The sequence below is a fragment of the Heliconius melpomene genome, chromosome 21 (assembly GCF_056956725.1).
Source record: "Heliconius melpomene rosina isolate 202511_hmr_F chromosome 21, ASM5695672v1, whole genome shotgun sequence".
NCBI lineage: Eukaryota > Metazoa > Arthropoda > Insecta > Lepidoptera > Nymphalidae > Heliconius > Heliconius melpomene.
This window is the reverse complement of record NC_140409.1, coordinates 9,862,777-9,886,474: the sequence shown is the minus strand read 5'-3', so window position 1 is coordinate 9,886,474 and position 23,698 is coordinate 9,862,777. Positions and strand designations below refer to the sequence as shown.

The 23,698-nt window shown below is 34.6% G+C and overlaps 1 protein-coding gene across 4 annotated transcripts in view; it reads right to left on the bottom strand.

Annotated features, from left to right (window-relative positions):
- Window positions 1-6,467: 6,467 nt before the first annotated feature.
- The window catches only part of LOC146527212 (homeobox protein caupolican-like), a 105,972-nt gene continuing 88,741 nt past the window's right edge, over window positions 6,468-23,698 (bottom strand). For 2 of the 4 annotated variants that reach the window (XM_085206176.1, XM_085206178.1), the window contains exons 3-6: window positions 22,765-22,877; window positions 14,804-15,111; window positions 9,819-10,404; window positions 6,468-7,667 (exon numbers count right to left, since the gene is read on the bottom strand). In XM_085206176.1, the coding sequence (XP_085062302.1) occupies window positions 7,664-7,667; window positions 9,819-10,404; window positions 14,804-15,111; window positions 22,765-22,877 (1,011 nt within the window). In that variant the 3' untranslated portion in view covers window positions 6,468-7,663. Of the gene's footprint in view, window positions 7,668-9,814; window positions 10,405-14,803; window positions 15,112-22,764; window positions 22,878-23,698 lie in introns of those variants that run through there. The other 2 variants (XM_085206177.1, XM_085206179.1) reach the window with 1 other exon arrangement.

Here is a 23,698-nt window from a genome sequence, read left to right as displayed (position 1 = left end):
AGTAACAAAAAGACAATATTTTGGGACAAATTTAGTTAATTAATATATATTATTTATTAAATAATGTATCAATAAAAGTAGTTCTATTTAATATTATGCATAAAGTAAAGTAATATAAACATATCTGAAATCAAATAAAACCATAAATATTCGTAACAAATCAATTTTTAAAAAGTAAAGTGGTGAATGGGACACGAAAAATTGTATGGAAGCATTTTGAAAAGTTTTTTGCAACTAACAAAAAATACTATTAAAAGCCTTAATACATTTAAAATATTACAAAAATCTTTAAGTTAATAAGTAAATTTATCTTAAATGGCAAAATATTTAAATTATCTTTAAAATTGTATTTTTAAAACGCATTCAAAGTAGCGGGACAAGAAAAGACACAAAATGTGCACTTTTTCTGATTATGACCCTTATATCTTTCCATTTATATCGTTCTTGCATCCGTTCTTTTTTCATTTCTTTCAAATATAAACCAGAACCTTTATCTTACTCGCGTTCAGATTAAGATCATTATTTTCAAACCCATCTTTCAAAGTAGTGATTAAAGCCTGCAACTCGTATTCTAACGATGCAATGAACACTGTATCATCGGCGTAAAGGTTTCTATCACACAACATTCCAATCTCTATTATCTGGCGCAAATAATAATTAATTAGTCTCTATTATATCTCTTCTTACATTTCACGTAGCTATTTGTAACTCCGTCCTCCATTTCCGGATGTAGTACGTAGGGTGGCGGTTCTTAACGCTCTTACTTTCTTACTTTCAATTTTATAAAATTACGTAATTATTTAAATAATTTTAGTTTTGTCTTTTGACAAGCTTGCACATTAATGCTGTCTATATGGAGATGTAAGATAAGTAGGTACACCTTAGTAACCTGCGATGTCAGAGCTACTCGGTGATGGTATCGACACTGTTGAAATCTTGGAACTAATATTTTAGGCATTTTTGACATGCTATTTGTGATATTATTTTGAAGAGGTTGTATAACAACAAATATAATTTATTTTCTCTCGTTCATATTGTTTTAAAACTAAAACATATGAATTGGAAATGACACCACCAGTCATTTATTGGAAAGTTTTGTAGAAAAGTCCTGAAGTTATAGTGAAGTTATATATAAGTTAAATATTTTAAACTATATTATATATAATTATTGTACATATAGGTTACATAGAACTATTAACTTCATATCATCTTCACTGATCTCTTGCTATTACAAAGAATAGTTATAAAGAACTTTCTGTCTTCCAGACACCTGAGAGAACTCATCATATGTCTAAGTAACATAGACTAAAGGGATCCAAATATATGAAAAAGGACGATTTTTCACATATTTTGATATTATAATATAATGGTCCGTGAGGCTGTCGTGACGCAGCGGCACAAGGGTGTGACTGTAACGCGACGGTTATGGGTTCGATTCTCACTCGAGGAAGTGAAATATTTATTTCTATTTCTTCGCTCTGGTGTCGAGGCAAAGCACAGCGTTGAGTTCTGCCACTCAACACACAATGGCTCCAGAATTCGGCAGAAAGTGGGGAACGGAGTGTCTTATGACTAGGTTCCCTCTGCCTACCCTGCTGTGTGCGGGATACAGCGTGAAGCTATTTTTTTTTAATTTTTTTTATAATATAATGCAGTTCCACTATTTGCTCGTCTCACTAACTAATCTTCGCTCGATCTAATTATAAAAGAAGCAATAATACTTTTTGACAGTCAAAGTAATATTTTTATTCTTGTTTTTGTATGGTAGAACTAACGACAGTGCCCTGACGATATTCTTTATTTCACAGTGCTATATAAAAATGACTTACACAACCTTTTTTATATAATAGAAAGATTTTTTACTTAAAACGTATTAAGTGGAGAACGGAGTGTCTTAACAATAGGTTCCCAGGCTCCCTCTGCCTATTATTATATATGCAGGTTACAGAGTAAAGCCAAAAAAAAAGCAAGATATTATTTATAAAAATAAATACATCCTTACCCTATTTCTAAACCAATTGTTCTATTCAAATTAACAAGAACGAAACACCCATGTTTTATGCAAACCTCGATAAATTTAGTAAATCTTAAAACAATAAATAAAATTGCCTCATGCATATAGCGATAGGTGATTTATTAGCAATGTGTTGAGCCCGAAGCGTGATAGAATTCGCACCCCCTAACCGAACTAAAATATTTCTAAATCTGATTTGTACGATCAATTTTATTATTTTCACTTGTTTTTTATCTGTTTTATACAATTGAAAGTGTTTTGCGAATTATTTGAATGATTTGTAAGTATTTTTTGGAATATAGAAAGAATATAGTGGAAGCGCAGTAAGGCTTTTACTTACGCAGGGTGGCTTCAGGCTTTTATTCCGTTGGGTAGAGAAAATCTATTGTCAAGATGGTTTTGAGACATGAGTGTTAAATGGCGGAACTCTACACCGCGCTTGATCTTACCAGACAGCAGAATTTTATATAATTTATTCATTGAGGGAGAATCAAGTGGCTTAGATTTTCAGCATAAATGTACTTTTGATTTAATATAGAAAATATAAATAAAAAAAAAATAATAAATTTAATTTCAATTAGTTTATGTTTCTTTTTAACCGATTTTCAAAAAAGAGGTTGCAATTCGTCGGAGTCTTTTTTTTATAAAACACCTATAGCTTGAACAAAATAAAATTAAAAAAAAAATTTAGCAAGCACAACCACAGTCTGACCATAGTTCTAATATAAGTACAAAAAAGTAAGGGCTCGTGATAAATGTGTGGATATGAATAAAATTCACTCCTCTTTGGGAATCTTTACATACATTAGACCTAAGGGGGCAGGTGTGAAACATAAATGTATGGATGTATGGATAATACATCCTACCCTGATTACCTGATACCCTGGGTATTAGACCGATCCATCAACATTTTAAATATTTTAAACTTAATTTAAGAAGTATTCGCAAGTATTTCAATTACTTTCAATCAAATATTTTATTTGATACTAATCTAAATCCATTTGTAGGTCGTTATATGTGTGTGTGGTTATCAATAGGCAAAGGGCTTGTCCGTTAAGTACATTGATGCCCGTCGAGGTGCATGGACTTCACTGTAAACGCGACCGGTTGTGGATTCGATTCCCACTCGAAGTAATAACATAGTTAATATTTCCATTTCTTCGCTCTGGTGTCGAGGTTAAGCGCGGCGTTCAGTTTCGCCACTCAACACGCAATGCCTCATATATAAAAATGCCAGTAATGAATATCAAATCATTTCTCTATTTCTTATTGTATTGGAATCAGTGATGCCTACTTTTAGAAAGAAGTACATATTATAAAATATATTTTTATTATAGTAAGTATTTATTTAAAACGATCTTCTTATAAAAATATTAGGTTTTTTTTAAAAGAAATCATAAAATTATATATATTCACAATATTAATGAATGCTGCAGATTTAAGACTTCCTTCTTATTTTATTTATTTATTTACACTTTATTGTGCACAATTACACATTAAGAAGAAAAAGAAGAGTATAAAAACGTTTATGTACTTGTGTTTAAAAAAATTAAGATTTTTTCTCTTATAAAATATTTTTTAATTAACTAAATTAATTTATACACACTAATACAAATATTTGAATAGATTATAAATAATAATAAATGTATTTATTTATACAAACGACAAGCGCGGTTGAGTGGTACCGCGAAGTTTCGACCGCCGACCGCTAACTGGACGTTTCTGGGGGTTTACCAGAACGAGCTTTGAATATTTTAGTACTTTTGAAACAGTATAGAAGTTATATTTAATTTTAGAGGGTAATATCTAACTAATGAACTTGCTGGGACTCTATATTTGCTTCATAGGCAGTGCTTTTAACAGTATTACTTATGTATAAATATAAATTATATGGTATTATTAATATTCTCATACAATAATTGATTTTTTTTTTAAATGTTAAAATTCTTCGTTTACCGAGACACTACTTACTGAGCGTTGCAACTTAACACCGCGATTTGTCTCGCTAGAGCGAAGACATAAAAATGTTTTATTAAAAATACTTTGAAACTTATCTGGTAACTATAAATATTATTATTACAAGGCTAATTAATATATAGCGGTCCACATTTAAAGTATTATTATTTATTTTACAAATAGAGACCTCAAAAGAAAATCTTACTACTGCGAGGCATTTTATATCTCACATTCGTGCGCTCTATTCACTCTCAGTGGTTACTGGGAACGGCATCTGGTGGCCGCCGTGGAGAACTCGCTGCGATGATAAACTAACCATGCTAACTACAGCTACTCGGCAAATAAATCAGATGGTGTGAACTTCAGATAATAATGAAGTAACTCCTCATTTTCCGCCGAATTCTGCATACATTGCGTGTTGAGTGGCGGGACTCTCCGCCGCGCTTAGCCTCGACACTAGAGCGTAGAACGTAAAAATATTAAATATTCCATATGCTCGAGTGGGAATCAAACCCATAAACCCTGTACGATGAGTGGCCTCAAAGCATAATATTTGTATAATATTATATCTATCATCATCACCAGCTAATTAAGAGCAGACTTCGGGACTTCGGTAAACAGTTTTACAGCCGCAATCACCACCGATGCACCATAAAGGTGAACTATAAAATATTAGAATCGGCACTGTTGATTGGCCGCGCAGATTAGTCTCTATTTGTACTGGCAATGTTTATGGCGATTTTACGAGTATTATAGGTTTTATTGTGGTTGAATCGTTATTTGCTTATTTGATTAACTTAACTAAATCAATGATTTTGTTGGATTATTGTATGGTTTTATTGGTATGTCTGTCTGTTGGTGAATATGTGTATTTATATTTTGTTTTCAGCTTCGCGCTTCACGAACATACCAGGGTAGGCAGAGAGAACCTAATGTAAAGACACTCCGTTCTCTATTTTTCGCAGAATTCTGGAGGCATTACCTATGTCAAGAATTACATTATAAAAATATAACTTTATCTGACTGAGAATCGAACTCAGCAATACCGCTTTCTGTCGAGCATTTTATAAATGCAGCACATTTATTAATACACGTTAAGGGAAGATTCCCAAAAATTGAAACTGAAAAAAACGAAACTGAAAAATGGAAATCTCCATTCAAATCAGTTAAAACAAACAGCAAAACACAAACAAACAGATAAACAAATTAAAAAATAAAAATAATTGTTTTGGATTCTATTATACGAGTAGGTATTTATAACTGCCCGCGATAATTGATTAGTTACAATTCTATTATATAATATTAAAATAAATCAGCTTCACGCTGTATCCCGCATACAGCAGGGTAGGCAGAGGGGACCTAGTGTTAATACACTCCGTTCCCCATTTTCTGTCGAATTCTGAAGGCATTGACTTGAGACTGAAGCGCGTTGAGTGGCACAATTTGCCTCGACACCAGAGCGAAGAAATGGAAATATAAACGTAAATAAATATGTCACTTCCTCGAGGGATCGAATACACAACCGTCGCGTTACAGTCACACCCTTGTGCCGCTGCGCCACGATGCTCAAATTCTATTATATGTATAGATTATAAATTTTATAACATTTTAATCAAAACTCGTTGCTTGTCTTGTTTTGAATACTATTTTCTCTTTAACTCTATGTTATTATTTTAAATCGGGATGAGGGAAAAATTAAACAACATGATTTCTTTATTTTATTGTAACATCATATTATATATCGCAGGTCTGTCCTGGTCTAAGTTGATTGATAAGTATGTAAAATACCTATAAACATACATATTTTTTTAAATTAAACTCAAAAAAAAAAAAAAACAATTTATTCCCCAAAAAATTAATACTGGCTAAATACCAATATCCACAAGTTATCTAACATTTATAAGTAAAACAAACATTCGAGATTAATTAAACGAAACAACGAACTAGAAGAGGCAACGAGTCACATCCTCGTCTACACAAATTAAAATATCAACCAACAAGTTCGAGGAACCAGTTTTCCGTGGGTCGACTATACCTTATCGTTATCACGTCAACTATATGTACGTATAACGTTATTTAAACAATCTTTGCCCTTCACCTCTAATTGAATTCCTTTAATTAATCTAAATTAACTAAGCTTTGAAGGCGTCTTTGTAAGTGGTGCTTTTTATTAGTTCCTAAGTATTGTGAGGACTGAGGGAGCAACCCTCCGGACTTTTACTGGCTCATTATCGACTTTTTTCTCTCATTTTGTTTAAACATTATTTAACATTGAAACTCCTTAAAACCTCGGCCTCCATTATCTCCGTTTTAAATCTTTATAGTTAATAAAGGAAGTTGAAATTGAATTTGCTGTAAAGTGATTTTATTAATGGACTTGATTCTGTTTTTGTTCTGTTTGTTATTCGTTCTGTTTTTTAAGTTATATATTTAGCTTTAAATATACAAAAAGTATTTATTTCTGCGGCTTAATTAGGGGGTAAAATAAAATATATAATTTGAAATAAAGTTTTAATTACAATCGTTACATAATTTTGCTTATAATAATAATTAATAGGTTCATATTCTATAAATACCTATACAGAATATTTAATATTAAGCGAATGTATTCGATTTGGTCACATTAATTTTTTTTAAACAAACTGACTATCAAAGCCTCAATAGAAAAATATGGTGACCACTGGACGATGCAACATCGTTTTACGGTATAATAAATTATTATATTTAACTGTAAGTAAAGACGTTACAAACATTTATATATATATGTTTTCCTTATTTTAGTACTGTATAAATGATAATGGTAGAATAAATTAAACATTTAAATATAATAAGTGGCCCACAAACAGATTGCTAATAGAAATTTATAATGCTTTTGTGATTGAATGGAAAGAAGCTTCGTATCCTTACTTAAATAATGTATTATCTATCTGAAACGTGCCTTAAATTATCCACGTGACATGAAACCGACATCGACGAAATATTCACAACGTACCCATACATAGATATAAAACAATAAAATATATTTATATATAATATATATGATAAATTTATTTACAGACTACCTAATAATACTTTAAAACAATATTTATAGATCGCTCCATGAAACGACGGAAGTGGTTAGAACAGTCATAATTACTTTGTACACTTGATGTGAAACTAAATAATAATATAGAAAAATCTACAACTCCGTCTATATACAATCATCAACAACAAACCAACCGACGTATCGATGTGGAGCGGACGCAGCCGGGCACCGTATATATGTATGTATAATATATACTGAATAAATGAATCATGTATCACTTATTAATTGGAAGAACTAAATATTAGGCCTTAGTAGTATAATTTATTTAAAATTAAAACATAATTTACAATTTACTAAAACCAATGGCTAGTTTAATTTAATAGTTTTAATTTGCAGCTCCCGCTATATCTTATATCTATAAAAATACTGAGCAACGTTCTTTCCGTACATTGAAACAATTAAGTACAATTTTATCGTATTTTTTTTTAAATTAGAATATGTGCTTTTAAATTTCACAAAATTAGTCTATATTAATATAACGAAATAAAACAATATACTGGATTCATGGGAACAGGCCAAAGTTTCTACAAGTAATAGATTAGAACACACTGTGCCGCTGTCATCGCTTGGAGTTACTACGGCAAGCAGCGACCCAGGTATCTCGTGCTTTACCTGCAAGAAATAAAACTATATATTAGAAGGAATATTTTTAAAATATGTTAAACATTTGAAAAAACTAAAATGGTTCATAAAAAATGTAGATGTATACTTAAACAGATTTATTTTCAATTTTCAATAATATTAAATTAATCGAGTATATATCCAAAAGGTTAATCTTAATACTGGTACTAGTTATTCTTAGAAGACAGAAACATTTTAAAAGACTACAAATTTCCATAACTTCCGAATGGGACGACGTTCAAACAGTGAGGTTTCTAAAAAGAATAGCGGTATTTAAATGACCGAAAAAGCAAGGTCCGGCCAGATTTGATTCTATCGCTCGCCCTCCACCGCGTTCACACATAACGGCCAAAAAATAAAAAAGCCCAAACCAATCGAGATGAGGTGACGAAACGTTCAGTCTCATTATCTGAGAATTTATTAACGAATCGTCCCGACCGGAAAACCAAAATGTGAAAGAAATAAAAATTTGACCGCAGGCGAGGTCATCCCAACTGTGCGGCGTCAATGAAAAAAGAAGTCGGACGGGTCGCGACTGAATGAAACAGAGGGACTCGAGGATCTAAAGATAAAAGGCGAGATTAGAGTAAGGTAAAAAAATAAAGCGGTTTTAATGTGGATATAGTGTAGTGAATGAAAGGGTCCATTGAGCTCGCCCACGCACGCTATCTGGCGAGGAGGCTCGCTGCCGTGCGCCCGCGCACAATACGATGCACATTCATAAATTAACCTTTTTTACCCTTAGAACAATCCTCGTTTTATCATTCAAAGGTATTAGAGTTAGGTGCGGCGGATTACTTGGACTTCCATTTAAATGTGTCATGTTTTAAACATTGTTTCAGAATGACTATATGATAGAAAATAGAAATGAGATTTAATCTTTTAAAGACTTTGTAATTTGTGGCAAATGAAATGACAGTTTCTCCGCGTGCAAAGCAAACAATATTTTATCACTAATATTCGTTGATTTTGGCACTAAGAGGGTTTCATTTGGTAGCTATATTATTTGGATAAATAAAAACGATACAGGTATGTTATTTAAGTCAAAAACGACGACTGTCAATTTCGGACCGTTCTTTTTGGGCCTTAAAAGAATGCCGCGATAAGGAGTTATTTTCGCGTCAAGGAATTCGCTGGGCAAAAAGGCGTGAAAAAGAAAATAATACAAAAGGTAATAGATGTGAATTTGTGAGTGTTTGGTTAAAACAGAATTCTTGGCGGTGCCTCCGTGTGCGGCGACGTCGACGACGCGATTTATTGTAATGAGGCGAGGATGCCGAACTGCGGTGTTCGGAGAAGTCCTTTGACGACTCTCAGAAAAATGTCACTAGACAACCCGATGGGAAACTAGGTTTTGACATTGTGCTACAAAATTGTATTATGGTACAATCCAAACATTTCCATATTTGGACTTTGTCTATATATTAATGATTGCTTTAGAATCTGGCGAACTAAGATTTTCGAATCTTTCGGTGAAGTTATAATAACGTAATCATTAAAGAAATGAAATGAAATTCAAAAAAAATATTTATAGGCAAGCTATCTTATTTAGGCAGGTCAGCTGTATGCTGAGGAGTGCGGTGGTTCGCGTTGACACTGACAAATGATGCAAGATTGCAATCTCCCCCACCTTCCACCTCAACGCGCCTCCATTGTTTTCAATTACCGACATGACACTCAGCTCAGACTCACCGCAACTCTGTTTATGTCGCTATCTATCGATAGATATCTCTTTACTACGATCGTCCATTTACGATTTCACTAGCTTGCATATGACATTACTTGATTTGAATCAATCAGAAAGCCACTTTAAAGTTCAACGTTCAGGACTATTAATAGTCCTTTATGCTCTCTATCTATTTTGGGTAGTCTGTTACATTTTGTCTAAACTTTATGCATAAAATTACTACGTGTACTGCACTACTCGTTGAAAACTATTAGTTTATTTTGAAAATTGAAATATTATGAGATTTATTAACTAATCAATTAACTGTAACTAACTGAAAATGAAGCATAATAAAATATTGTACAAACTTAAAAGGCCTATTCTTAAGGTGAAAATAGTATATTTACTTAACATTGTAGTATTATGTTCCATATTTTTATTTAATATAAATAATTGAAGCTAAGGAATATATTTACCTTTTATAAAATGGTTTGAAGGCTGCAGATCCTTCGTGGTGCTGGTTAGGTTGGTGGTTGTTAGCATGATGGGGATTGTGATAAAGGTCGCGTTGCGGTGATTGTTGGTGTCTCGGGAAACAGTAGCCAGACCCACCTCCGCTGCCGAGAGGGTTCGCCACACTGGGCACCTTCATGTTAGGCGGCGTCTGGGGTGGTGTGTCTGTTTGCACATCCGGGAACGCGGCAGGATGTACACATGGATGCTGCCCACCGTACTGTCCTCCTGGGAAGCCGCCATATCGTCCGTAAGAACCACTGGCTGGACTTGCTGCCGCAGTGGCAGGTAATGCAAATCCATTTGAATTACTGTCTCCGGCTGATGCTCTCTCGTGGCCGTGACCGTAGCTATGTTGCGGCCATGGTTGTGCAGCTGGAGGTGGTGTCTTGCATGCCGCTGTATCAGCTAAGGACCATATCTTCGGCTTTGAAGCTGGAATGGGCACTCCACAGTCTGACGTGCCGCGTTTGGATTCTTCCTTTATGCCATAACCGAGCAGCTGACTATGCATCCCTTGCAGCAGTTCGTCGCCCTTCCTTTCATCATCTGTAAAGATAATTAGATCTACCGTTCATAAGCTGAATTCAAACAACACGCGCGATTACAAAACATCAGGAGATTACTCGCAACAGCCGAAACCGTGTCTAAAACGACGTCAATAAAATGTCGTAAAGTGTTCTATCGCAATCGATACGTTTCGCATTAAGCCTACGTGACCGTCACACGGGGGACATAAGTTTCCTCTAGTAAGATGCGGTATCTCCAGATTTCCTTTGGGTAAGTCGTGTGAAAATACGTTTGGCGTGCAGTGACCCATTCGTTAAGTGGTTATCCGATTAGCGAAGTGAAAATACCACTTTGGGGCGCGAGTCCCCAGCCGCGGGCGACGCCCGATCCCTTTCGCATTTAAGCCGAGCATTTATTTCGCATTTCCCGGCGCGCCCCGCGGCTCCTCTCCGCGGAATGCGACCCGTACAATTAATGGTCAACCTCACTTCTCCTCCTTTCTATTTCGCCCGTGGATATTTTTTACATTCCTTTTCCGAAAGCTGTCGATGGAAACCTTCGGCGAGGCGAGACGACGATGATATAAAAAATTACGCGATATTTACAACGCTCGTCAAATTAAAGCCAACGTTATCCTTGATTTTAAAAAATGGTGTTATTTTACAATTACACAGAAATGTTTATTCAGCAAAATTTTATAAGGCTCTAAGTATTATCATAATACCGTTTCCCGTTGTAAAGTGGCTTTTGGGGCGCGGAGGGTTCGGGTGCCTAATGAAATTCAGAATGGCGGGGGGCGCGAGGCGCGAGGCGCGACCGCTCGACTTCATTCGCTTTATTCCATTTAATGCTGACTGCTCCTAGCTTTTAAGAGGGGTTATCCGGCTTGCCCTTCGTAGGGACAGCTAGGGATAAATAGGGACGCCACTGATACTCGGCGCGAAGATATTTATCCGGCAAATTGTTTTAATTTTCATTGTATTAATCTAATAAAGGCCCACAACGGCGCCAGATAAGCGGGAATGGATGATTTCGTAATGTATTATTCGCGCAATACGTTCAATGTGTTCATTAAGTTAATTTCTATACAAATTGCTGGGGCACTTTATTCAATTTGAAACTATATTGATAACAAGTTATCATATTTCAAATTAAATTTAACGATTATAACCTATTTATACTGAAAAAGCAGTTACAGTTGTTTTATATTATATCTACCTACAATAATATTGCAGCTTCGATGGATTTTGTTACGACCAAATATTAAATATTATATACATATATGTTATTTAAATTTAAAAATATCTGATTGTTTAATAAGTTCTTTCTATATATCGTGAGTGTATGAATAAAACTAGCAACGACAACGAATATAAAATCCAACATTTAATTTTCAATGATCCAAAATCGATACGGCTATCAATTCCCCATCTCCCCAAATATGCAAACACGCGGATCCGTCAGCCACGAGAAGCACGAGAGGCACGAGAGGCACGAGATGCACAGTCTTGGGTGGTTTTTCCCTTTAGTCACTCTACCCTAAGCCGCGCCCCCTTCACATGCACTTTAACGTTGCAATTTATTACACGAGATCCACAGAAACAATCCTTGTTTGTGTTCCTGCATTCGGTTTCCATTAGCAGGTCAGATTAATATTTCTTACGGAAATTAACATTTATTGGGGGGGTTCTATTCATGAGAACGTCGCGCGTCGGTCTGTTTGTTCGTCGACGGCGCTCGTACCGCGTGTGAAGCTTCTATCCGAGCTTTTGTACGCGACTTAAAATGATATATTAGTTGTAGTCAACATTGACGTTTCTCTAAAAGAATAACTCTTGTCGTGTGCTCTGTTTGGTTAGGCGAGGGAATGCAATAATGTTGTAGGATTAAGATTAGTATCGAAGCGATGTGTGCTTTTGGGATGAGCGACGTGATGGACTTTCTTTTTGCTATTATTGTGTTTGTCAAATATTTATGGGCTCTAAAAATAGTTTTTGGGTATTATTCGTTAGTGTTATATGGTATTTGTTGAGAAATGCAAATAATTATTTCAATTTATGTCTTTTAAAAAAAAATGTAATCTTTTAAAATTGATCAACGCATGAACAAGTTTCTTTATATTTTGTTTATTTTCATAGTTAATGTCATTAAACTTGGATATTTATTATAACCAAACTAATAATAAAAATAACATAATAGGTGAAATCTATACTATACCTTTTTAAATTAATTCCAAACAATCACAAAACTTAGAAAAATTCAAAACAAACTCAAACCCTTAACACTATCCGTAAGTAGCGTAAAGCAAAACGAATCAAAGAGAAATAAACATAATAGCCATAATTATAAGTGTATATACACTTTGTAATTTCTCACAATATCCAAGGCGTGGAGGCCTCGTGGCGCGTGCCCGTAATCTGTGGGGTGCCATTGCCATTTTAACAACGATAGCTCATATTTTTACTGTAAAGTACTGTTTCAGTTTAAGGACTTTTTGTATTTTGTTGAACTTTCAAACTTTTATAATTAATCATTCATTTTTTTTAGCTTCACGCCGTATCCCGCACACAGCAGGGTAAGCAGATACATTCTCCTAGTATTAAGACAATCGATTCTTTATTTTTCGCCGAATTTTAAAGGCATTACGTATTGAATGGCGGAACTCAACACCGCGTTTTTCTCAGTACCAGAGCGAGAAAAAGAATCGAATCCATGACCTGTCACGTTTAGTCACACGCTTGTGGCCTTAACCATATGACAGAAACCATTAATATTTCTTTTATTTTCAATTTTAATGGTTTATTATGATAAAACTTACTTTAAGCTATTTACAAATATGGCATATTATAAAAAATAGTTATTATCCTGTTTTATTATTGATATAAGTAGCCATTTACAAGTTGAGTTTACAATATTACTATATATATACTGCCTAGCCAGATGACTTGTAGGAGTGTTTCATGTTTTATCAGCAATTTATTTGACATTAAACCTATTAAGGAGATATACTATAAGTTCTACTAGTAGTCTAGTAGATCTTTTATTTTCTTGTAAAGAATTTCAATTACAACGATTTCCATATTTGAAAATAGAGTCTACTATTCTAGTAAATTTATTACGAAACTTACTTAATTGAAATATGTAATAGTTTTATTTACTTTAACTAATATACTAGGCTTTTAAAATACAAGTATAATAGGCTTATCGACCTGATATACGAAATGAGTTATCATTGTTTTTCATTTATATGACGTAACGACGATATCGAAATGTCATATGTAATTTGTTTTTATAATATCACTGATATGTTAAATATTCGTTTGATGATTATTATAAAAATAACATTATAACATATAAATAACTATCATTCTCTTAAAAAAAACTATAATTTCGTTGGATTTGTAAAACATATACATATACCCATCTCATATCCACAACAAAAAAAAAATACTTAAAAGAAATTGATATATTACATTTCTAAATTTCAATAGGGGTACTGACGCCCTCTCGAATTTTCTTTCAACATCCACACTCATGTTATTGTATGATATTTTATGGCCCCGAGCGACGTGCCGCGATCGCGAGTGCACTTCTGTCCAAAGTGGACTTCATTAGCCGGCGTATGCCGTTGTTGCCGTGACACCCCCCGACCCATTAACCCGTGACGTTCGACGAACACTCCTAGCCTACCGCAGCAACAATGACTCTCCTAATTTATGCTGTTGACAACCGCAACTAAACACCACACGCTGCCCCCACGTCTGCATTTTACGGCGTAACGCATTAAAAACCCAACGCCATATTACTTACAGAACAAGCGCGACAGAAATGCTACCCAAAGTGTACAAATCCTTCGGCATAAATATTCAGAGTAGATCGTTAGACAAGCTGAAAGCATCAGTACCTACGGAAGAAGTGTTATATGAAATTTGAGCGGGCGCCGCCCACTTTACTACAAATAGGAAATCCGGCAGTGAGGAGCGGTTACGCACAGTTACACGCCTGAGACCCTCCCCCCCCCCTCTCCTCCCCTCCATTCCCCTCCCGCCTCTTCGCCGCGCGCTCTCCACCCCCTGCCTCCTCCTGTTCGCACCCTCCGACCCTCGACCGGGTTATGCCAATTCACTCGATTTATACACCGACAAAATTAAAAGCAATTTAAACAGTGTCTCAAATCCACGCATTATTAAAACATGGGTTAGTAAGTATTCGCAAACGCAACAATATGGTAGTAGAATTATATTATTGTGATAAATTCGCATCGACAAACATACTTATTACTATCATAAACGAGTATTTGCGCAGAGTAAATAGCATAAAAATGTCAGCAACATCCAACAGTCAACCTGCCGCTTCCGAGAGGAAACGTCCATGTGGTACTCAGTAGTTGCATAAAATTGACTGTCGTATGTTGGAAGAAGGATCGAACTCAACGAACCTTTGCTAGGTTTTATTTTATCGTCTTGCTCCTTCTCCTCGTCGGAGAGCATCGTCTCGTCGTCGTCGTCCGTCTTGTTCTTGGGCTCCCACGTCATCTTGTTCTCTTTCTTGAGGCGTCGGCGGGCGTTCGCGAACCACGTGGACACTTGCGTGAGTGTCATTTTTGTGATGATAGCGAGCATTATTTTCTCTCCCTTGGTGGGATAAGGATTTTTCTTGTGCTCATTCAGCCAGGCCTTCAGCGTGGCCGTGGACTCCCTCGTGGCGTTTTTCCGCCTGGCCGCTAAATCGTACCCAGCACCATATCTGTTGACAAACACAATTTTATCCATATACCTAAAAATTTACGCTTCTGGCCTTGCACACATTCGCAAATTCAAAAATACACTGTGAGCCGCAATTTTCGAAAACATTTAGATAATTAAATTGTATTTTGAAATAAAATGGCACTCCACCGCTTATAAAGTAGGTGAGTAACGATTATGGACAACATAAAAATCCTTTAAAGTTTTAAAAGAGAGAAAAGCAGAAACGCCGCTAATATACGAAACGTTCCGACGGTTTCCATTTAACAAACATTTGGAGTTGATAAAAAAATACATTGAAACGTTCGCGTTCAAAAAGAGGACTTTTCAATTCGTAACAGATAGGCATTTTATTTGCGGCGATAGATAACCTCGCAGCAGAAATAAAGCTGACTGCGGCGGAGCGTGGAGAGCAGTTTTTAAGATCCCGCTTCCATTTGCATCCGTATTCAGAGAGTAATTGTAGCGAAATCATTCCCCTAGGCAGTGTACCTGACTTCGATTTTCTCGACATGACAAAGGCGCGGTCTAAAGGGCCCAATAAATAGGTTCCGCGCGTGAAAATAGTTAAAAAATGGTCCCGGTTCTTTTGGTGTTCAGGCAAGTTGCTAGCCTCCGCGGTGGTTAGAAGGTTGACTATCCGATAGCGATGATCGACGTTTTTGCACGTGATGGGAATAAGATTTGCGACTGAAATCATTTGTTGGCGTTGGTGCTTTGATTTAGTACTGCGATAGCTATTAAATAGACATCCGCGTAAATAAACACAAGTGGATCGAGAACATAAACTATTGGTATATACTCGTAGGTACACTTCTTACAACACTTGTTAGAACTTAAAAGTGTAAGTGTTAATAAATAAAAACAAATGAAAAAGATAACGCTATCCAGCGGGGCGGGATTTTGCACCTCGTTGCACCAGGGCGTTGCGCGTTGCAGCGCAAGCGTGGGTAGTGTATGGGCGTAAGTACACGATCGATAGACGCCATCTTGGACACCGCTTACGGACGGCGAGATCGAATTTCAAAAAAGTTATTAAAATCATGACTACCCGCCTTATTATAATTAATATTAACATTGAATGGCGGTTCGTGTTTTTTTTTTATATTTTTCTTATTAAGTTGGCAAGCTTCACTCGAGAAGTGTTCGAGAAGTGTTCGCACATAAATAAAACAGTGGTGCCAACACGAAATAGAATTAAAAAAGACCATTGAACCAAAAACACATGAAGGTATTAATGTATTTGACAAAGGCGTATCCACACAAAGCCGCTAAAACCGAAGCGCTCTAGTTTTACACGAATAAGCTCTTCGGAAATGTACGGCAAGCGAAGACAGCGGTTGAAATGTGAAATACACCGCTTTGTACTAAACGGGCGTACTCTATGAAATTGGGTGTCAGCGCTGTAAGCGGCTAAAAGGTACTATAAGCCCTCTAATTAATTTAGGCAGGCCACTCGCTCCTTTCAATACCATTAAAGGACGTAACCGCCGCTAAAGAGTAAACAAACGATTTTTCACGTCGCCGTGAATTATTTTCAAAAAAGTATGGCGTTTTCAGTTGAATTGTCGTTTTTTGTTTTAATTTGGAGGGTCTTATGGAACGGGATTAGGTAGTTTTTATACTTGTAGTATATATTTAAATTTAAGGACATTTCGTTAAATCAAAATCCATAAGTGATAAGTAAGACATTGCGTTCTTTAAACTTATAAAAAAACATTTTTTGCAGTACTTAAAATATTATATTATTTCCATACATTGTTACGACGTTATTTTTATAGGTAGATTGCCGAAATATTTATTATTTTGTAACTAATCTATCCCTATAGAAGTAAACAGCAAGTAACTACATTTTTCTATTTAGAAAACAGAATTTAAAATTGTATTAAGTAGATTCTTCTGCTTAAGACTTAAAAGATTAATCATTTTAAAAAATTGTAAATTAAAAATACCTACAAGCCGATATAAAGAAATAAAATATTTAACACCACAAAAAATATATATTTCCTAGAATATTTATAATTCATACGAACTGGTGCTTCATATTCATAGCAATTGAAATAAAACGTTGTAAAATTTCGCAGATTTTTATCACGCCTTGGTTTTGACAAAACAAAGTAAATAATACACGTGTACATTTATGTACGTAGGTACTATGTGAAAATCCTATAAATCCTATATCCTATCCTATTTGATTAAAATATATTTTTATTTTTATATACTTATTGACTAGCGGCCTGCTTGCGGCTTCACTCACTTTAAATATAGAACTATTTATTTATGACCTGGATTAATTTTGAGTTTCAATTAATATACCTAATTAGTAATTAAAGACAATATTTAAACGTATTTTACAGCAATTTATTTAAAACAAAATATTTTATATTTATATAACTTTTATATTTATGAGCCAATTGCAATAAATAAGATACTAGATGTTTAGGTTAGTTTGTTTTTGTATTAGTTTAAACTGCATTTAAATCAATTAAGTCGTTTCTTAGATTAGCGTGCACAAACGTACAAACAGATAAACAAATATTAGTTTTGAGTTTTATTACATAATAAATTTTCTTTTCTTATATATCTTCCATGACACCGATCACTTACGAATTTATTATAAGTATATATTTGCATTAGTACAATATAAAGTGTTGGATCACTACAAAACTTTATAAAGACCTATTCAATAAAATATGGCAGTTTAAACAACCCGTGTGAATTGTAAGCATATTGTAATTTATAGTGTAATTTACTTATTTTAAATACATATGAAATGTTAATGAACTGATAAAAAAACAAAAAGAATAACTGTAATTAAGCCAAACAACAGTTATATAAAATTATAATCTTAAAATTGTATCTCATTCGTAAAAAAGATACTAAAAGCGTAATTTTTACATTATTACCTACTACGCATGTTTCACACGTTTACTTCCAAAATAACATGTATTTCAGCTTCAAAACATGTATTTAACACCGCAAAACGCTAAAAGTACCTTTGAACGAGCAAAAAAATGGAGTAGGTAATAGGTATTTGAAAACGGCTGCGGTCGGGCGGGCGGTACAAGTGTACATACTGAAGTACGTTCAATCCTGTATCAGTTTCTGCCTGGGGCTTGCGGCCTACGTGCCCCCTATGTGGCGCACATAGCAGGAGGTTGTCGAGCCCCCACCCCCAAGGGTGGGCCCTGGGGGTCGGCTTAGAATTAGGAATCGTAACACCGAACGATTTACATCGACGATTATTTGATTATTCCCAAGTACCGAAACGAGCCGCATCGTATTTTCAATGATTGTGAAAGCTGGCTTAGTCGGTTTGTATTGTTTTAGAACTATCATTGATTTTATATAATTTTGTCGTTTTTTTTTTGTTTTCATGTTCTAATTAATAGATTTGTAGGAGAACATAAAAAAATACATAAAAATATCAGTACTTTATATTCTCGGCGTGAATATTTCAGAGAAATTTGCGACATACATACATACATACGTCTGCAGCCAGAAATCAATTTAGATCACACCAGAAATTATTTGCACCGTATATGCTGTCTCTCCCTAATGAAGACAATAGGCTATAACCTATCAAAACTTTCCCAAACTTCCCATAACTAACTAACTAACTAACTAACTAACTAATATAATATAGAAATAAACATTAAGAAAGAACTGCTCCCGTCATTTGAACCACTTATTTATATTTAAAGTCAATTGAACGTCGTTAAAATAAAAAACCGACGCATTTAGAGCCGCCAGTTAGCTTTATTCGGATTATTTAAAATGTAACAAACCAAATCGTTATACAAATAACGTCGGAGCTCCCGGCGTTGTAATTTCCTGCTTATTTTGAACTCAATGGAGCGGTACGAGTACTCCTTAGTCTCGTTTCTCTAATTTTTGTACGGGATTTGTTAAAAATAGCTGTGTAATTTTTCATTTCGACGCGACGGGCGTGGTGGTACAGCCAGTACTAAATAACGCGTCGACTCTACCTACCTTCGTATTGTTTTTCCAGTTTTATTTAAACCCTTGTAACTTAACGTATTGTCTAATATTTTATTGCTCTCACAATGATTTGCTTTTATTAATGTATAATAATTTTATTTAGGTGTTCGTTATATGGGAATGAATGTATATTGGATTTTATCTCTTTTTAGGTTTTTAATTTGTTTTATATTTTTCAAGGTAAGCAAAAGAAACCCATATTCCGCGGGATTTAAGAGACATTGGGTGTTGAGTAGCAGAAGTCAAAATATTAATAAATAACAATTAATTGCCTCAAGTGGAAATCGAACCCACAATCGTCACGTTACAGTCACACTCTTATGCTGCTGCACCACAACAGCCTCTATTGTTTCATGTCTTATTATTTGTTATATATTACTACAGACAAATAAATAATAAATTTCTAACGTATTGCAAACAAAGTTCATAATATATTAATTACACATAAAAAAACATCCTGTATAAGTAGACAATTGTCGTGACACTATATCAGATATTTCCGTATACTATAGCTGTCTTTTTTATGCTCAAAAACTGTATCCCTCCTAATTATTTTTAGACACCCGCCCGCCATATATTAAGCGTAGGCTGGATTGTCAGCATACCTTCGCTTTGATGTGCCATCATTTGTTTTTATTTGGAGACACTTCCAGTCTGATTCATGGGTGGAAATATTTCCAGGCTAACTCGGTGTTTAATTGATGTTCACATAATACCATGTTATGACAGTTTGGAGTTCAATTTTGTTTATTGTTTGTTTTTTGTCATATATCAACTTGTTCTAAAATATATTAAGTTGAGATTTATTTACCTACAGCTAGAAGAATTCAACATCGATCATCAATTTGGAGATAAGTTTTAAGAAACTATAGACTCATACGAAAGCTCAGTTATGCCATTTATAAAAAAAATCTTCACGCCGTATTCCGACTAAAGCAGAATAGGCACGGGGAACGTAGTGTTAAGACACTCCTTTCCCTCTTTCCGTCTAATTTTTCAAGGCATTGCTTGTTGTGTGGCAGAACTCTTTAAGGCTTTTACCTTGTTGCCAATGTGAAAAAATGAAAATATTAATAAACAATAATTCGTTCCCTCAAGTGAGGATCGAACTCACAACAATAATATATGTTACCTATACCTTTAATAAACCTACACTGCCAACCTAATTCACTCGTCCTATCCCAAAAACTAGATCTCCTGAAACTCAAGTCAGTTTACATGAAAACTCATTTAATGGTTCCCCTCAAGTAATAGAGCTCTCTCACAAACTTCCATCTCCCCACCCATGTGGAAGTTTCTCCACGCCGGGATACAAGGTGTTCTAAATCTAACACTGTAATATAATTATATACATATGTACTATTAGTAGGGCTTGGATTACCTAATTTGAATATATGTTCAAATATTTAGGACAATATTGTTTGTAAATTGAATCAAATCAAATCAGGTTCACGCTGTATCCCGCACACAGCAAGTTAAGACACTCCGTTCCCCACTTTCCGCCAAATTCTGGAGGCATTGAGTGGCAGAACTCAACGCCGGGCTTTGAGTTGACACTAGAGCGAAGAAATGGAAATATAAATTAAAATAAATATTTCATCTCCTCGAGTGAGAATCTCACAACCAGTCGCATTTGCGGTCATACTTTGTGCCCCCGCGTCTCTCTGCCTCTCTTTCATTAGTTTTTTCTTGCAAGCCTAACGCATTACTTACTTTTTCTTAAATTATACATTGAAGCTTAACTAACTTCTTTAAACCGAGCCAACTAACTTAATTTAAATAATTAAACTAAGACCCATATTTTATTTTTCTGTATTTACTATCTTTGCTAGTATAGCTATATATATATAAATTTTGATTGTAATTAGGAATATTATACATTTAGATACATCAAAATCATTATTAATAGGTTTTGCAGAAACTGAAAAAAAATCTGCCGTCGTGTTTCGAAGAAAATCTGAATTAATGAGTGTAGCGCCAAAGACTTGTCTCTTTCACACTATGCACCATCAGTATGAGTGCGAAAGAGATAAGGAGCTGGAGACCGTGCACGCAGAGCCAAACTTGCGTGTTGAGGGCCTTTAATTTGAAAGATTATATTACTTTCTATCTTTGAAAGGCCTTTTTTTTATAAATTGGAAGACGCATAAACATTTAATATTTTTTAACCTATTCTAATAAGTTGTTTTAAGACCATAGTTTATACAAGTTATCAATTAAAAGATTTTTTAGTAGGGTGCCTAGAGAGAAAAGAGAGTTAAACATTCCTTCAGTATCATCGATAATATATTCTCGAAAATTAAAGACTAAAATATTATGAAACTCAATAATATAAATAAAGTATTTTCATTTTAACCTAAATTACGTTTCTCTATTATTATACCTAGAGGCCAGTCAGTGACAGGTTATAGGATCGAGTCCCACTATTTCCATTTCCTCGCTCTGGCAAGAAGACAGAGCGCGGCGTTAAGTTGCGCCACGCTACACGCAATACTTCCGGTGGAAAGTGGGATACGGGAGTGTCTTAATGGGAACAAAGTTTCTTGACATTAGGCACTCAAGTTCCCTCTGCATATACTCTGCTACATGCAAGAGACTGCGTAAAGCTAAAAAATATAATATACCTTTACCATATAGAAATAATTACTTAAAAAGAAATCTGTAATTTTAGTAACAATTGTCATTAATACGATTAGCTAAATAATTATTATTGTTCATTAAATAGTCTACTTTCGTATGAAAATATTATTTGGAAAGATAACAAAATATTTTTGTTATCGTACAGTTGGGTTTTCGCCATTGTTTATAGATTCCTACTTTCTTATATTCCTTAATTCCACACATTTACAAGTAGTATCTAGTAACTTTTGAGTGATCTATAAAACGTAAACTTAAAACGTTTTTTTGTGTTTAGTTCTACCGTTCTACGTACATAAGACCAAACGATTATTTATTTAATAATCTAAATTGCTTTTTGTTCTTATAGCATTATCATTTTAAAGATTTTATACATTGAAAACTTAAATTGCAATTCATTAAGACATTTATTTTGTAATATGTTTTGACGATCAAATAATTGTTATAACTTTTTTATTTATGAACCGACTGAAGAACAAACACTACACGTAAAAGGAAGTTTGCAAAATACAAAAATGAAAACTGCATCCAAATCGGATAAGTCGTTTCTGATACCAGCGTCAAACTCACAGACAAACCGATAAACGCAGAAAAAAATCTATATCTTGAGCACTATTATATTGATAAAGGCCTCCAAGCAGGTACGCTATAAGATGTCGTACAGTTCTACTGTGATTTTCATAATAAGTAGGTATATAATATATCATAATGTAAGTTAATATTGTTTTCTTAATTTTAAATTAAAAATCTGCCATTACTCTTATAAATTTCCCTATTTAACACTATCCATATACAATTTGAAAAGTCCAACGTATATTTGAATATCAACTTATCACCACATCTAATAATTCTGCTTAACTCCCTTTAAAGTGTATAATAAAACATAATCAATAGAATATCCCATAATCATCAAATTATCTTGAAAATAGCGACTCTTACATCAACGCATAGGCATTAGGACGCCCTTCGCAAAGCGTGTCGCTGGCTGAGCTTGGGGGTGTAAAGCTTAACTTACCCATACGCAGCCAGCGTCGGGTCGTAGGGGTAGTAACCCCCCGAGGGCTGCAGCCCAGCTGATGTCCAAGCCGACATCTCTCCGCTACCCTCCTTCAGCGCGTAGGGGTTACTCTGAAAAGCAAGATTTTGGTATTAACACAACTTAATACTGTTATACGTTTAAATTAATTTGTTGATGGGTAGATTTATATGGGATTTGAAGAGAATGTATTAATTATTAAGTTGCTTAAGTTGTTAGCTGTATATGCTTTTATATCCTGGACGGACAGAAAGTTGAAGTTCTAGGGATGTAATTGGTACAATACGATGCACAATGATGATGCAGTTGTGATACATCTGGGAGTTTGTAGGTTGCAGGTTCAAGTATCACATGGGGAAATATTTTTACTTAAAATATTATTATAGACAGACTCTTTCCGGTCAGAACAGATTTCTCTATCCTATAAACAATGTTTCAAGGTAAATGTGAGAAAATTGGAAAATCTAATAATGTCTCACCAAGGTCTGTGACATAAAAGACTTAGAAGAACACTGGTATTTTCATTTAAAATTTATAAAAATAATCAAAATTCGTTATAAATATATTAAACCAACATAAGCTATTTAACCTATGTTTGTACTTATATTTATACTGAAATTGAGCAACAATTTAAACGTTTTAAAAGCGACGACGCGTATTATATGAATCACAACAAGCAATGGCCTACAAATGTGTCTCGAATTTAATTAAAGCTAACTCAATAGACGGATAAACTCGACAACAATAACCCTCCCAGGAGTACCGACGTATCACTAGCGGATTTGCATAATGTATGGACCTCCGAGTCCTGACTGGGGAGTGAAACTATTAAGTTCCTCGCCCTCGCGTGATAACTATTTAACCAGAGAGGGTAGCTTTATATTTGTTATACAACACTTTGCCAAATGCATAT